Source organism: Chanos chanos, chromosome 7 (assembly GCF_902362185.1).
Source record: "Chanos chanos chromosome 7, fChaCha1.1, whole genome shotgun sequence".
Taxonomy (NCBI): domain Eukaryota; kingdom Metazoa; phylum Chordata; class Actinopteri; order Gonorynchiformes; family Chanidae; genus Chanos; species Chanos chanos.
In genome coordinates, this window is record NC_044501.1 from 701499 (window position 1) to 718106 (window position 16608).

General features: G+C 42.7%; 2 protein-coding genes across 2 annotated transcripts in view; one reads left to right on the forward strand and one right to left on the reverse strand.

Moving 5' to 3' along the window:
• The first annotated feature begins 1481 nt into the window (after positions 1-1481).
• Positions 1482-8146, forward strand: LOC115817066 (phospholipase A2-like). The gene is made up of 4 exons (XM_030780308.1): positions 1482-1521; positions 2050-2221; positions 2401-2507; positions 7998-8146. The coding sequence occupies exons 1-4, from the start codon at positions 1482-1484 to the stop codon at positions 8144-8146; spliced, it is 468 nt and encodes a 155-aa protein (XP_030636168.1).
• Positions 8147-10052: 1906 nt separating this feature from the next.
• Positions 10053-16608, reverse strand: part of LOC115816792 (bifunctional apoptosis regulator) — a 12874-nt gene continuing 6318 nt past the window's right edge. Inside the window, exons 4-8 of the mRNA XM_030779923.1 lie at positions 15453-15622; positions 14858-15002; positions 13701-13877; positions 11452-11651; positions 10053-10288 (exon numbers count right to left, since the gene is read on the reverse strand). Coding sequence (XP_030635783.1) covers positions 10105-10288; positions 11452-11651; positions 13701-13877; positions 14858-15002; positions 15453-15622 — 876 coding nt within the window. The 3' untranslated portion in view covers positions 10053-10104. The remainder of the gene's footprint in view (positions 10289-11451; positions 11652-13700; positions 13878-14857; positions 15003-15452; positions 15623-16608) is intronic.

Genomic DNA, 16608 nt, shown 5'->3' on the forward strand with positions numbered 1-16608 from the left:
AAGGGACGATTTTAATTTGCATTTGCATTTAGTTTCTGACAGTTTCTTTTTTTTATTATAACATATCATTTAATCCCACGCCTGAATGTTCTGTTTATAACTGGCCATATTCTCATTTTTTATATCTAACGCTTCATTTGTTTTTTTTGGGGGGGGGGGGTTTGTTTTGTTTTGTTTTGTTTTGTTTTTTTTCGCCGCCTCTGCCCATGTTTACATAGTCTCCAATCAGTCTTGGCCATGAGATAAACAAAATCTCATGGAATGTTCACCAACGTGGGAAAACTTTGAGATTTTTCCCTTTCGCTCTCAGTTTTGAGATCTCTGTTCCTCTGATTTGTCGCTCGTTCAGAGCACGTGAGAATACTGGTTTCCGTTGAGAAACCTAATTCTCCTGAACAGTTCTTTACACGGAGAGGTTGCATCCTTAGTATGAGGAGCAAACGACAGGTTGTGATTGGAGTTCGAAAGTTTGCCAAGGCATTCACACCGTAACCATATACAGCGAAACACACTACTGACACGGACCTGAGTCACTCTTCACCCTGACAACATAAATGCACTCAGAACAAGAGTTTATTTTCCGTCTGTTGCAAAATTACTTGGAGTTTGGCTTCGGTTCCTCTGTGTATGGATTGCATGTGTACAGGGTTTGACAGGCCGAAGCTAGAGTTGCATAGTAAGCGTATTAAAGACATAAAAAAGCAATTAATAATGTCATAATATATATATATATATATATATATATATATATATATATATATATATATAGTAATTATTATTGTAATAATAGAAAAGTTTCCTTTCTGTCTTGTTTCTGTTCTTTCCCATGCTTCATACTCTTGTATGCCGCGCGCCCATCGCAGGGGCTGTGCGCGCGCGCTTGTGTGTGTGTGTGTGTGTGTGTGTGTGTGTGTCTGCTAGCGTAAAGTACATCGCTGTTTTTTTGTGGATTGTGTTGTCCGTATAAGACAAGAGTCTGTCCCTAATTACGGATAAGACAAGAATGTGTCTATAAATTCGTATAAGACTGTAGTCTGTTTATAAATACGTTCCTTTTTCAGATTTCAGATTTAAATGCGGAGTGTCCAGTCACACGTGTGTGTGTGGCTGGGGGGGGGCACAAGTGAAAATATCTCTTGTGAACTCACAAGACCCTGCTGTGAGTCACATTTGAGATGAGGGAATTATTTGGAGGCGCTCCAATTTTAATTTTCTTGTTTGTTTTTCAGTTAATTATTGATACGCATATTGTTTAGAACGTGTCAACTGAAGAATGTGATTTTCGGGCACGCAGATGACTTGGCGGGCACGGCCCTTTTGCGCAGTCAATGATATCTAAGGTGAGGTCACGGGGGTGATGGTTTGAGGCATAGGAGGCAGCACGAGGACGTCAAGGGAGCAGAAGTAGCGCGAGGCAAGTGCGCATGCTGACAGTCCGTGGAGATCTCCTGCAGTTTCTTCACTTGTTCGGCGTACCGAATATGTCGGCACTTTACTTTTTCATGATTCTTCTCCTGTTTGGTGAGTATTTACTGGTACAGTGGGCCCTTTCTACTCAACGTTTCAGAGAAGATTGGTGTGACAGTGCCAAAGATTATCGGTTATGTCACTCTTATCATTCTGTAGTTTATTTAGCGTGCAGCACTGTGAGCCGTGAAACTGTGACATTAATCGACTCGTGTGTGGACTAACGTTCTGCCTTAGAAACAGTTGTGCAAGGGTTTATCTGACAACCGCGCATCATGTATCTTAACCTTTCTTTAATTATGGGGAGGATTTTAACAATTTAAATCATTATTGTAACTCACAAAATTGTTATGAAATTAGCCTCAGAATCTAAATTTTCAACTGCGATAGGTTTAAACCTGGGTGTAAAAACTGCTAGACTGTCGGTGAGCTTGATACACAAAATAGCAACTCCCTAGTTACAGATATCGCAGTGGCTGTGTTCCAGGTCAGGGGTTGAGCGCTTAAAACGTAGCAACACCCAGTTAGATTTTCCTGTTATAAGCGCTGATGTGTGTGTGTTGTGATCTGTTGTTTGTGCAGGGGAAAACTCCGTCTCCCCGGCCTTGGCTGCGTCCCGGCGGGGAAAGCGCAGTTTGCTGGAGCTCGCGGGCGTTATAAAGTGTAGCACGGGCAGATCTGCCGTTTCCTATGTGATGTACGGCTGTTACTGCGGGTTGGGCGGCCGTGGATGGCCCAAAGACAGTGCCGACTGGTGAGAGAAAATCTTCACTCAGAGACAGGGGGAGAGAGAGTGAGTGAGTGTGAGAGAGAGTGAGAGAGAGAGAGGGAGAGATCGAGATCATAACATTTTTAAATCCATTTCCATTTGTGTAATAACTGGCTTTAAATGATGGTTACTCTGTCGTGTGGTAACTGGAATTGTGTTTGTAGGTGTTGTCATAGACATGATTGTTGCTATGGGAAGGTGGAGACTCTGGGCTGCCAATCAAAAACAGACCAGTATCAGTGGGCATGTAAGGAACATGCTGCTGATTGTGGTGAGTAGGCATCACCACACACACATTGTTACCCTGACAACATCGTCACTGACATTACTGTAGTAAAATTACTGTCACTGACATTACTGTACAAACATTACTGTCACTGACATTACTGTAGTAAAATTACTGTCACTGACATTACTGTACAAACATTACTGTCACTGACATTACTGTAGTAACATTACTGTCACTGACGTTACTGTAGTAACATTACTGTCACTGACATTACTGTAGTAAAATTACTGTCACTGACATTACTGTACAAACATTACTGTCACTGACATTACTGTAGTAACATTACTGTCACTGACATTACTGTGCAAACATTACTGTCACTCACATTACTGTAGTAACATTACTGTCACTGACATTACTGTAGTAACATTACTGTCACTGACGTTACTGTAGTAACATTACTGTCACTGATATTACTGTAGTAAAATTACTGTCACTGACATTACTGTGCAAACATTACTGTCACTGACATTACTGTAGTAACATTACTGTCACTGACATTACTGTAGTAACATTACTGTCACTGACATTACTGTAGTAAAATTACTGTCACTGACATTACTGTAGTAACATTACTGTCACTGACATTACTGTACAAACATTACTGTCACTGACATTACTGTAGTAACATTACTGTCACTGACATTACTGTAGTAAAATTACTGTCACTGACATTACTGTGCAAACATTACTGTCACTCACATTACTGTACAAACATTACTGTCACTGACATTACTGTGCAAACATTACTGTCACTCACATTACTGTAGTAACATTACTGTCACTGACATTACTGTAGTAACATTACTGTCACTGACGTTACTGTAGTAACATTACTGTCACTGATATTACTGTACAAACATTACTGTCACTGACATTACTGTAGTAACATTACTGTCACTGATATTACTGTACAAACATTACTGTCACTGACATTACTGTAGTAACATTACTGTCACTGACATTACTGTAGTAACATTACTGTCACTGACATTACTGTACAAACATTGCTGTCACTGACATTACTGTACAAACATTACTGTCACTGACATTACTGTCACTGACATTACTGTAGTAACATTACTGTCACTGACATTACTGTAGTAAAATTACTGTCACTGACATTACTGTGCAAACATTACTGTCACTGACATTACTGTACAAACATTACTGTCACTCACATTACTGTAGTAACATTACTGTCACTGACATTACTATAGTAACATTACTGTCACTGACATTACTGTAGTAACATTACTGTCACTGACATTACTGTACAAACATTACTGTCACTGACATTACTATAGTGACATTAGTGTCACTGACATTACTGTACAAAGATTACTGTAGTAACATTACTGTCACTGACATTACTGTAGTAACATTACTGTCACTGACATTACTGTTGTAAAATTACTGTCACTGACATTACTGTACAAACATTACTGTCACTGACATTACTGTAGTAACATTACTGTCACTGACGTTACTGTAGTAACATTACTGTCACTGACATTACTGTAGTAACATTACTGTCACTGACATTACTGTACAAACATTACTGTCACTGCCATTACTGTAGTAACATTACTGTCACTGACGTTACTGTAGTAACATTACTGTCACTGACATTACTATAGTAACATTACTGTCACTGACATTACTGTACAAACATTACTGTCACTGACATTACTATAGTGACATTACTGTCACTGACATTACTGTACAAACATTACTGTCACTGACATTACTGTAGTAACATTACTGTCACTGACATTACTGTACAAACATTACTGTCACTGACATTACTGTAGTAACATTACTGTCACTGACATTACTGTAGTAACATTACTGTCACTGACGTTACTGTAGTAAAATTACTGTCACTGACATTACTATAGTGACATTACTGTCACTGACATTACTGTAGTAACATTACTGTCACTGACATTACTATAGTAACATTACCGTCACTGACATTACTGTACAAACATTACTGTCACTGACATTACTATATTGACATTACTGTCACTGACATTACTGTACAAACATTACTGTCACTCACATTACTGTCACTGATGTCACCTCCTACCTTGAAGTTACTGGTTCGAATATGGTTCAGGGAAATTCCTGCACCTTTAAACATGACACAGAGTGTGTGTCATAGTAATGTATAATGACAGACCAATGAAACGATAGACAGACAGACAGGCAGACAGACAGACAGACAGACAGACAGGCAGACAGACAGACAGACAGACAGACAGACGGACAGATAGATAGATAGATAGATAGATAGATAGATAGATCGATAGATAGATAGATAGATAGATAGATAGATAGATAGACAGATAGATAGATAGATAGATAGACTTTTTTCACTGTATACCAGTATAGACCAGGCAATGAGTATGATGAGTGGGCTGTGTTGTCTTCATAAAATACATTTGAAATTCAGGTTCAATCAGGTTGTGTGTGTAGCACACTGCACAGTTACGTGGTAGAGACACCATGGCAATGGGAAAGGGGACCTACAGCACAGAATGCTAATGGTACCAGTAAAACTTCTCATGCAGCTACTACCTAACTGTCCTTCAGGAGAGAGCACTGGCTCTTCCAGCACAACTATTCTCTGATCACAGACCAGGCGAGCAGGTTCAAATGTCCAGACATTCTACATCAGTAGAATCAGGTTCAGATGTCCAGACATTCTACATCAGTAGAATCAGGTTCAAATGTCCAAACTTTCTAGTAGCTGAAATGTGTGTTAAGGGCTGTACATCAGTAGTTGAAATGTGTGTTAAGGGCTGTACATCAGTAGTTGAAGTGTGTGTTAAGGGTGATACATCAGTAGTTGAAGTGTGTGTTAAGGGCTGTACATCAGTAGTTGAAGTGTGTGTTAAGGGCTGAACATCAGTAGTTGAAGTGTGTGTTAAGAGACTGAACATCAGTAGTTGAAGTGTGTGTTAAGGGCTGTACATCAGTAGTTGAAGTGTGTGTTAAGGGCTGAACATCAGTAGTTGAAGTGTGTGTTAAGAGACTGAACATCAGTAGTTGAAGTGTGTGTTAAGGGCTGTACATCAGTAGTTGAAGTGTGTGTTAGGGACTGTACATCAGTAGTTGAAGTGTGTGTTAAGGGCTGAACATCAGTAGTTGAACTGTGTGTTAAGGGCGGTACATCAGTAGCTGAAGTGTGTGTTAAGGGACTGTGCATCAGTAGTTGAAGTGTGTGTTGAGGACTGTACATCAGTAGTTGAAGTGTGTGTTAAGGGCTGAAGTGTGTGTTAGGGACTGTACATCAGTAGTTGAAGTGTGTGTTAAGGGCTGAAGTGTGTGTTAAGGGCTGTACATCAGTAGTTGAAGTGTGTGTTAAGGGCTGAAGTGTGTGTTAGGGACTGTTCATCAGTAGTTGAAGCGTGTGTTAAGGGCTGACGTGTGTGTTAAGGGCGGTGCATCAGTAGTTGAAGTGTGTGTTAAGGGCTGTACATCAGTAGTTGAAGTGTGCGTTAAGGGCTGAACATCAGTAGTTGAAGTGTGTGTTAAGGGCTGAAGTGTGTGTTAAGGGCTGAAGCGTGTGTTAAGGGCTGTACATCAGTAGTTGAAGTGTGTGTTAAGGGCTGAAGTGTGTGTTAAGGGCTGAAGCGTGTGTTAAGGGCTGTACATCAGTACAGAATGTCGGTCTCCTCTTGACTCTGAGGAAGCCACAGGATAGAGGAACTGGTCCTCTGTGGATCAGTCTGTCTAAGAAATATAAAAAAACCTCATTTCTGGAGTTTGACTTAGTCACCTAAATGCACGACACCACAGCTATGAGATAAGAAAGCAGATTGTCTGGAAACAGTTTGTTTAGTGTATGCACTGTGATGTATAATTTTGTAGTGTGTGTGTGTGTGTGGTTTTAATGAAGACTGAATATTATGACTGTGTTTAGTGTGTATGCTCTGTGATGTATAATTTTGTAGTGTGTGTGTGTGTGTGGTTTTAATGAAGACTGAATGTTATGACTGTGTTTAGTGTGTATGCTCTGTGATGTATAATTTTGTACTGTGTGTGTGTGTGTGTGTGGTTTTAATGAAGACTGAATGTTATGACTGTGTTTAGTGTGTATGCACTGTGATGTATAATTTTGTAGTGTGTGTGTGTGTGGTTTTAATGAAGACTGAATGTTATGACTGTGTTTAGTGTGTATGTTCTGTGATGTATCATTTTGTACTGTGTGTGTGTGTGTGGTTTTAATGAAGACTGAATGTTATGACTGTGTTTAGTGTGTATGCTCTGTGATGTATAATTTTGTACTGTGTGTGTGTGTGTGTGGTTTTAATGAAGACTGAATGTTATGACTGTGTTTAGTGTGTATGCACTGTGATGTATAATTTTGTAGTGTGTGTGTGTGTGTGGTTTTAATGAAGACTGAATGTTATGACTGTGTTTAGTGTGTATGCTCTGTGATGTATAATTTTGTACTGTGTGTGTGTGTGTGGTTTTAATGAAGACTGAATGTTATGACTGTGTTTAGTGTGTATGCTCTGTGATGTATAATTTTGTAGTGTGTGTGTGTGTGGTTTTAATGAAGACTGAATGTTATGACTGTGTTTAGTGTGTGTGCTCTGTGATGTATAATTTTGTAGTGTGTGTGTGTGTGTGGTTTTAATGAAGACTGAATGTTATGACTGTGTTTAGTGTGTATGCTCTGTGATGTATAGTTTTGTACTGTGTGTGTGTGTGTGTGGTTTTAATGATGACTGAATGTTATGACTGTGTTTAGTGTGTGTGCTCTGTGATGTATCATTTCTACACTGGACTGTCTGTGCTCTTTATTTTCACAATCATTAATTTGCATTTCTCTCTCTCTCTGTCTCTCTCTCTCTCTCTCTCCCCCTCCCTCGGTATGTATGTATGTGTATGTATGTGTGTGTGTGTGTGTGTGTGTGTGTATGTATGTATGTGCATGTATGTGTGTGTGTGTATATGTATGTATGTATGTGTATGTATGTGTGTGTGTGTGTGTGTGTATGTATGTATGTGCATGTATGTGTGTGTGTGTATATGTATGTATGTATGTGTGTATATGTATATGATTGTTTGTATGTATGTATGTGTGTGTGTGTATATGTATGTGTGTATGTATGTGTGTGTGTGTGTATGTATGTATGTGTGTGTGTGTATATGATTGTTTGTATGTATGTATGTGTGTGTGTGTATATGTATATGATTGTTTGTATGTATGTATGTATGTGTGTGTGTGTGTATATGTATGTATGTATGTGTGTGTATATGTATGTATGTATGTATGTGTGTGTGTGTGTATATGTATATGATTGTTTGTATGTATGTATGTGTGTGTGTGTATATGTATGTATGTATGTGTGTGTGTGTGTATATGTATGTATGTGTGTGTGTGTATATGTATGTATGTATGTGTGTGTGTGTGTATATGTATGTATGTGTGTGTGTATATGTATGTGTGTATAGACTCTCTCAGTGATAAGTGTGAGAGGATGCTGTGTCTTTGTGACAGAGAGGCAGCCGGGTGTCTGGGCAGAGTTTCATACAATCCCAAATATTGCGTCTGGCCTGATTTCCTCTGTGGAGAAGAGCAGCCTCCCTGTGCTATGTCCTGATGGCTTATACACGTCATATTCTCATCAGACACACACCCATGCTTCTGGGATTGAAGGTGTGTGAGTGTGTGTGATTCTGGAATTGAAGGGTGTGTGTGTGCGTGTATGTGTGTGCTTGTGAGTGTGTAATTCTAGGACTGAAGGCTTTTGAGCAGTCAGACAGGCTATGGGGGGGGGGGGGGGGGGGGGGGGGGGGGGGGGGGTTGAGTGTGTGATTGTGGGACTGAAGGCTTTTGAGCAGTCAGACAGGCTATGGGGGGGGGGTGTGAGTGTGTAATTCCGGGACTGAAGGCTTTTGAGCAGTCAGACAGGCTATGGGGCAGTTAGGAGACATATGTTGTGACATTTCTGAAAACTGCAGTCCAGTGTATTTAACCTTCTGAGTTGATTTCATCTCTTTTAAAACACTCTGCCGTGATTTCTGTTTGATTAATTTAAAATTACATGACTGATGGGGAACAGTGACACTGGGCGGAGGTCTGGGGAGTTTTAATGAGAAGGGCTGAAGAATTTATCATTACTGGAAAATGACTCATTTAATAATTTTATACCAAAAAATACGATGAACACTGAAATCAAGGAACAATATTATTATAATTAAAAACTATTTGATTTCTACCCTGTTCTGTTTCTTCCCCACACACAGTCACTCACCCTTCAGGAACAATGTAGGAAAAGGAAACCATGGAAAATATAAGTTCACTGTAAAAATAAAGATTTATTCAAATCAATGTCATTAAAAATCAAAAAAGACACAGAACACACAATTCAACTGCTTTTCTGTCTTTCTTTTTTTTAAACCAAGACTCAGTTTTAGAAATGGTCCAGCTGTGTGGGTGATGTCACAGAACCCCACAGCCTGTCCAAAACCAAAGACCAATCTTTCTCAGAGAGAACAAATTCATATTGAACTCTGACCTGACTCATAATTGACTCATAATTGACACAGAAAACACCTTACAAAAAGGTTAGCATCCTCACATGTCTTCACAAACAAACCTTTTAACTCCACACACATGCCCATCAGGACTGGACTGCAGGAGGGTGTCATAGTGATTATCGTGTTATTGTTATTGATTAATGACTTTTTTAAAGAACAAAAAAAAAATCTAAAGTCAAAGGTCATTTCAGAACAGTTCTTTTTCTTCAAATACATTTTATAAAATCTTTAAACATTCACCAACAAATTCCCCCACCCTCCCCAAATATCAAAACCCAAACCATCCAGTCGTTCACATCTGGGGTGGATTTGACTTAAGATAGGACATGACACTGCATGTCCCTTCCATCTCTCCTGTCTGTACGTGTGTGTGCGTGTGTGTGTGTGTGTGTGTTGGACATGACACTGCATGTCCCTTCCATCTCTCCTGTCTGTACGTGTGTGTGTGTGTGTGTGTGTGTGTGTGTGTGTGTGTGTGTGTGTGTGTGTGTGTGTTGGACATGACACTGCATGTCCCTTCCATCTCTCCTGTCTGTACGTGTGTGTGTGTGTCTGTGTGTGGGTGTGTGTGTGTGTATGCGTACTGTGTGTGTGTGTGTGTGTGTGTGTATGTGTTATGTGTCGCACGTGTGTGTGTATGCATACTGTGTGTGTGCTGTGTGTTCTGTGTGTGTGTGTGTCTGTGTGTGTTTGTCTGTGTGTGTGTGTGTGTGTTGGACATGACACTACATGTCCCTTCCATCTCTCCTGTCTGTACGTGTGTGTGACTGTGTACTGTGTGTTTAACTGTGTACTGTGTGTATGTGTTATGTGTATGTATTGTGTGTGCGTATGTTATGTGTGTGTATGCGTACTGTGTATGTATTGTGTGTGTATGTGTTATGTGTATGTATTGTGTGTGTATGTGTACTGTGTGTGTGTGTGTGTGTGTGTGTGTGTGTATGTGTATGTGTATGTGTATGTGTTATGTGTCGCGCGTGTGTGTGTGCTCTGTGTGTGTGTGTGTTCTGTGTGTGTGTTATGTGTGTGGGCGCAGTAACTGCTGGGCGACTAGATCTATATTGATGATAGGGTTGAAGTATAGGGCCCAGTAAAAGAGACAGTTACAGACAAACTGGGGAATGAGAGGCCAGCAGACTGCAAAGGTCAGACCCTGCCATAGCACCCGCCAAAGATGACTCCACATCCGCTTAGGGAGCGTCCTGAAATTCACACACACGCACACACACGCGCACACACACACACATGCACACATGCATGCACAGAAAAAGACATGAAAACTCATCTCTTGAAGTGACAAACATACATAGCGTGAATGAATATTTCATTTATAACTGAAATGACTGTAGAATGGAGGCCATACAGGGCAGAATGACTGTAGACTAGAGGCCATACAGGGCAGAATGTAGCATATGCACCATCTTTACTCTTACATTTGCAATGGTCATAAAATTATACAGTGTCTTAAAAAAGTTGTCTTGTGCAATATTTGTACTGATCAAATAACTACCTATAACATATGTCTAGATCTCATAGTAAACATACAGAGTTACAGACTGGTAATAAACATGAGAGTTATAGACTGATAATAAACATGAGAGTTATAGACTGATAATAAACATGAGAGTTATAGACTGATAATAAACATGAGTTACAGACTGGTAATAAACATGAGAGTTATAGACTAATAATAAACATGAGAGTTACAGACTGGTAATAAACATGAGAGTTATAGACTAATAAGGTATAATTAGGAATAGAGTTAGGAATAGAGTTTGGTTGGAGTTGAGAACAGAGGATAAGGATAGGGATAGAGTTAGGGATAGAGAATAGGGGGTAGGGGGTAGGGGGTAGGGAATAGGGAGTAGGGGGTAGGGGGTAGGGGGTAGAGAATAGGGGGTAGGGGGTAGGGGGTAGGGGGTAGAGAATAGGGGGTAGGGGGTAGAGAATAGGGGGTAGAGAATAGGGGGTAGGGGGTAGAGAATAGGGGATAGGGGATAGGGGGTAGGGGGTAGGGGGTAGGGGGTAGCGGGTAGAGAATAGGGGGTAGGGGGTAGGGGGTAGCGGGTAGAGAACAGGGGGTAGGGGATAGAGGATAGGGGGTAGGGGGTAGCGGGTAGAGAACAGGGGGTAGGGGGTAGGGGGTAGCGGGTAGAGAATAGGGGATAGGGGATAGGGAGTAGGGGGTAGCGGGTAGAGAACAGGGGGTAGGGGATAGGGAGTAGGGGGTAGCGGGTAGAGAATAGGGGGTAGGGGGTAGGGGGTAGTGGGTAGAGAACAGGGGGTAGGGGATAGAGGATAGGGGGTAGGGGGTAGCGGGTAGAGAACAGGGGGTAGGGGGTAGGGGGTAGGGTTAGGGATAGACCTGATTTCTGATCGGCACCACAGTCTCCAGAAGGCACAGCCCTCCAGCACTGACAGCAGCATGGCGTTTACAATGACAAATCGTGATGTCCAGTAATGAACTGCCAGCCAATCCCACGCAAACTCCGCCAATAACTGGTATGGCAAGAGGCAGTACTTGACCAGAAACTCCACCCACTGCTTCCAGTCTGGGTCCTCCCACTGAGACAGACAGAGACAGACAGAAACAGAGAAATAGACACAGACAGAAACAGGGACAAGTAAGACAGAGAAACAGACACAGAGACAGACAGAAACAGAGAAACAGACACAGAGACGGACAGAAACAGAGAAATAGACACAGATAGAAACAGAGACAGGCAAGACAGAGAAAGAGACACAGAGACAGACAGAAACAGAGACAGACAGAAACAGAAATAGACAGAGACAGACAGAAACAGGGACAGTCGAGACAGAGAAGTAGACACAGAGACAGACAGAGACAGAGAAACAGACACAGAAACAGACAGAAACAGAGACAGCCGAGACAGAAATATGGAGATAAAGAGAGAAAGAAACAGATATATGGAGAGACAGAGAGGGACAGAGATCATTATGTCTGCACTGTTTACTACAAAACACACACACGCGCACGAACACTCACACAGACACAGGCTCTCAGTCTCCCTCTCTCTCTCTCTCTCTCACACACAAACATTCTCACAGGGCATGTGTTTGTATCCTCACTGTGCTGTGTCTTTGTACCAATGTGTCTTTGTAGTGGTGTCGTGCATTTGTACCGGTGTTGTGTGTTTGTTCTGGTGTGGTGTGTTTGTAGCAGTGCAGTGTGTTTGTAGCAGTGCAGTGCAGTGCAGTGTAGTGTGTTGTGTGTTTGTAGCAGTGCAGTGTGTTTGTAGCAGTGCAGTGTGGTGTTGTGTGTTTGTAGCAGTGCAGTGCCGTGTGTTGTGTGTTTGTAGCAGTGCAGTGCAGTGTGGTGCTGTGTGTTTGTAGCAGTGCAGTGCAGTGTGGGCTGTGTGTTTGTAGCAGTGCAGTGCAGTATGTTGTGTGTTTGTAGCAGTGCAGTGTGTTTGTAGCAGTGCAGTGCAGTGTGTTTGTAGCAGTGCAGTGCAGTGTGTTTGTAGCAGTGCAGTGCAGTGTGTTGTGTGTTTGTAGCAGTGCAGTGTGTTTGTAGCAGTGCAGTGCAGTGTGTTTGTAGCAGTGCAGTGCAGTGTGTTGTGTGTTTGTAGCAGTGCAGTGTGTTTGTAGCAGTGCAGTGTGGTGCTGTGTGTTTGTAGTAGTGTGTTTGTAGCAGTGCAGTGCAGTGTGTTTGTAGCAGTGCAGTGTGGTGCTGTGTGTTTGTAGCAGTGCAGTGCAGTGTGTTTGTAGCAGTGCAGTGTGGTGCTGTGTGTTTGTAGCAGTGCAGTGCAGTGTGTTTGTAGCAGTGCAGTGCAGTGTGTTGTGTGTTTGTAGCAGTGCAGTGTGGGCTGTGTGTTTGTAGTAGTGTGTTTGTAGCAGTGCAGTGCAGTGTGTTTGTAGCAGTGCAGTGTGGTGCTGTGTGTTTGTAGCAGTGCAGTGTGGTGCTGTGTGTTTGTAGCAGTGTGTTTGTAGCAGTGCAGTGCAGTGTGTTTGTAGCAGTGCAGTGTGGTGCTGTGTGTTTGTAGCAGTGCAGTGCAGTGTGTTTGTAGCAGTGCAGTGTGGGGCTGTGTGTTTGTAGCAGTGCAGTGTGGGCTGTGTGTTTGTAGTAGTGTGTTTGTAGCAGTGCAGTGTAGTGTATTTGTAGCAGTGCAGTGTGGTGCTGTGTGTTTGTAGCAGTGCAGTGTGGTGCTGTGTGTTTGTAGCAGTGTGTTTGTAGCAGTGCAGTGCAGTGTGTTTGTAGCAGTGCAGTGTGGTGCTGTGTGTTTGTAGCAGTGCAGTGCAGTGTGTTTGTAGCAGTGCAGTGTGGGGCTGTGTGTTTGTAGCAGTGCAGTGTGGGCTGTGTGTTTGTAGTAGTGTGTTTGTAGCAGTGCAGTGTAGTGTATTTGTAGCAGTGCAGTGTGGTGCTGTGTGTTTGTAGCAGTGCAGTGTGGTGCTGTGTGTTTGTAGCAGTGTGTTTGTAGCAGTGCAGTGCAGTGTGTTTGTAGCAGTGCAGTGTGGTGCTGTGTGTTTGTAGCAGTGTGTTTGTAGCAGTGCAGTGTGGTGTGTTTGTAGCAGTGCAGTGCAGTGTGTTGTGTGTTTGTAGCAGTGCAGTGTGTCTGTAGCAGTGCAGTGCAGTGTGGTGCTGTGTGTTTGTACCGGTGTTGTGCTGGGCAGGCCTTCCTCAGAGGCCTGTGTGGTTTGGGATGGACAGCATGTGTGGATGAAGGGTAGGAAGGTGTCCTTATAGTCAAACAGATAGAGATACAGGATGGTCAGCCTGGGGGAGCCTTTCAGCGCATACAGGAGAAAGAGAGATTTCCCTCCGTTTAATGCCTACAGGAGAAGCATACACACAAACACACACACACACAGGACACACACACACACACACAAGACATACCCACACACACACACACAGGACACACACACACAAACACACACACATCCCAGGTGGAGATGAGGAGTGTGAGACCATTGTCAGACCTGTGGTGTTTTTTCTAAACAAAACAAATTTACAATGACCACTCATCATTTACAGCACACAGAGATGCACACGCGTGTACACAGACGCACGCACCAACACACACACACAGACACACACACCAACACACGCAAACACACACACACAGACACACACACCAACACGCGCAAACACACACGCGCAGACACGCGCACCGACACGCGCACCGACACGCGCACCGACACGCGCACCGACACTCACACAGACATTTACCTTATATACACAGACACGCACACAGACACACACAGACATTTACCATATACACACAGACACACACACAGACACCCACACAGACATTTACCTTATACACACAGACACACACACAGACACGCACACAGACATTTACCTTATACACACAGACACACACACAGACATTTACCTTATACACACAGACACACACAGACACCTACACAGACATTTACCTTATACACACAGACACACACAGACATTTACCTTATACACACAGACACGCACACAAACATTTACCTTATACACACAGACACACACACAGACACCCACACAGACACACACACAGACATTTACCTTATACACACAGACACACACACACAGACGTTTACCTTATACACACAGACACACACACAGACACACACACAGACGTTTACCTTATACACACAGACACACACACAGACACACACACAGACGTTTACCTTATACACACAGACACACACACAGACACACACACAGACGTTTACCTTATACACACAGACACGCACACAGACGTCTACCTCATACACACAGACACAAACACAGACACACACACACAGACGTTTACCTTATACTCCCAGAGATTGTGTGGAGGTTTGAGCCCTAGCTCTTTCACTCTCTGAAGTTCCTGAAGAACAGCTCTTCTGTGGGACAGATTCTCTATGCTGTACGGAGGTTTAGACAGCTCTTCCTCCCCCAACAGTGTCAGTAACCTAACACACACACACACACACACACACACACACACAAACACACACACGCACACACACACACACGCGCACACACACTCAGTTACAAACATACACACACAATTACAGAGCACTAAGTGGAAGAAAATGAGAATTCTTTCATAAACATGAAAAGTGAAATATACAATAATGTGCTGAATGTATTGGATGAGCTAGAAGCACAGTTCTCTCTGGTCATGTAGTCTTTCATTTCTGAATGTGAATGTGAAAGAGGTCGACCTTACACACAGTGCACAGCAGGGGAGATTCCACACAAACACGTGTTCTCAAAGAGCATAAACCACGTCACACGACCCACAGCTGGGACTTTTTTACTTTCATTTTCAAAGCTAGAGTAAAAACAAAGGCTAGTTTCCAAAACCGCACGCATGAGGGCATAGCACACATGCAGAGCCTCTCTGACACAGGGCCTACCTGCCGTTGACCTGTTCTCTGGCAAATCTCTCTCTGTACGGAGAGGTCCAGGGGCCCAGGTGCTGCAGCCACAGGGCCACCCCTGTCTCTGTCCACTGACTGAGTGGTCTGGTCACCAACAACTCCCGCTCACTGTCTCCACTGCTCCAGTGATGGACTAGAAACACAACCTGACACACACACAGATATACACACACTTAGACAGGGGCACAGACATGTCTCAATGTACAGAGGGACAAACAAACAGCCTAAGCTGTGTGAAGACATATATTCAAACACTACCTCATTATGGACCTGCGCCCAGGCCAGACGGCTGACATAAGAACAGGCCAGACAAGTTTGTTCCCATGAATACACAATACACTGATTCATAACAACAAATTATTTTCATTTTCACAATTACCATAAAACACCTTGACACTAAACAGGGAGTCCCAAAACATCCAAGTGTGTGGGGGTGTAAGTGCAGGCACACAGACACGGCTGTGTTTGTAAAATGTAAAAACGTGTGAGGATTCACTGTTATCTCAGTATAGGTGCATTTGAGTATATCTGCACAGTGGTCTTAGAGAAGGTGGTTCACATGTAATAGGTCACAACTAAGCAGGTGTGTTTGGACGGGTCAATGTTATACAGGTAGGTCAGGGTTATACAGGTGTGTCAGAGGACAGATGTATTAGGTCAGGGTTATACAGGTGTGTCAGAGGACAGGTGTATTAGGTCAGGGTTGTAAAACTGTGTTAGTACAGGTATGTAACTCACTGCGACACAGGTGAGACAGGTGTATTAGGTCAGGGTTGTAAAACTGTGTTAGTACAGGTATGTAACTCACTGCGACACAGGTGAGACAGGTGTATTAGGTTAGGGTTGTAAAACTGTGTTAGTACAGGTATGTAACTCACTGCGACACAGGTGAGACAGGTGTATTAGGTCAGGGTTGTAAAACTGTGTTAGTACAGGTATGTAACTCACTAGCGACACAGGTGAGACAGGTGTATTAGGTCAGGGTTGTAAAACTGTGTTAGTACAGGTATGTAACTCACTGCGACACAGGTGAGACAGGTGTATTAGGTCAGGGTTGTAAAACTGTGTTAGTACAGGTATGTAACTCACTGCGACACAGGTGAGACAGGTGTATTAGGTCAGGGTTGTAAAA

Bases quoted from the DNA above. Each gene is read 5' to 3' on its own strand.
- LOC115817066 (XM_030780308.1), top strand. From the start codon at position 1,482: ATGTCGGCACTTTACTTTTTCATGATTCTTCTCCTGTTTG. The intron at 1,522-2,049 runs GTGAGTATTTAC...TTGTTTGTGCAG, and splicing joins CATGATTCTTCTCCTGTTTG to GGGAAAACTCCGTCTCCCCG. The intron at 2,222-2,400 runs GTGAGAGAAAAT...TTGTGTTTGTAG, and splicing joins CCCAAAGACAGTGCCGACTG to GTGTTGTCATAGACATGATT.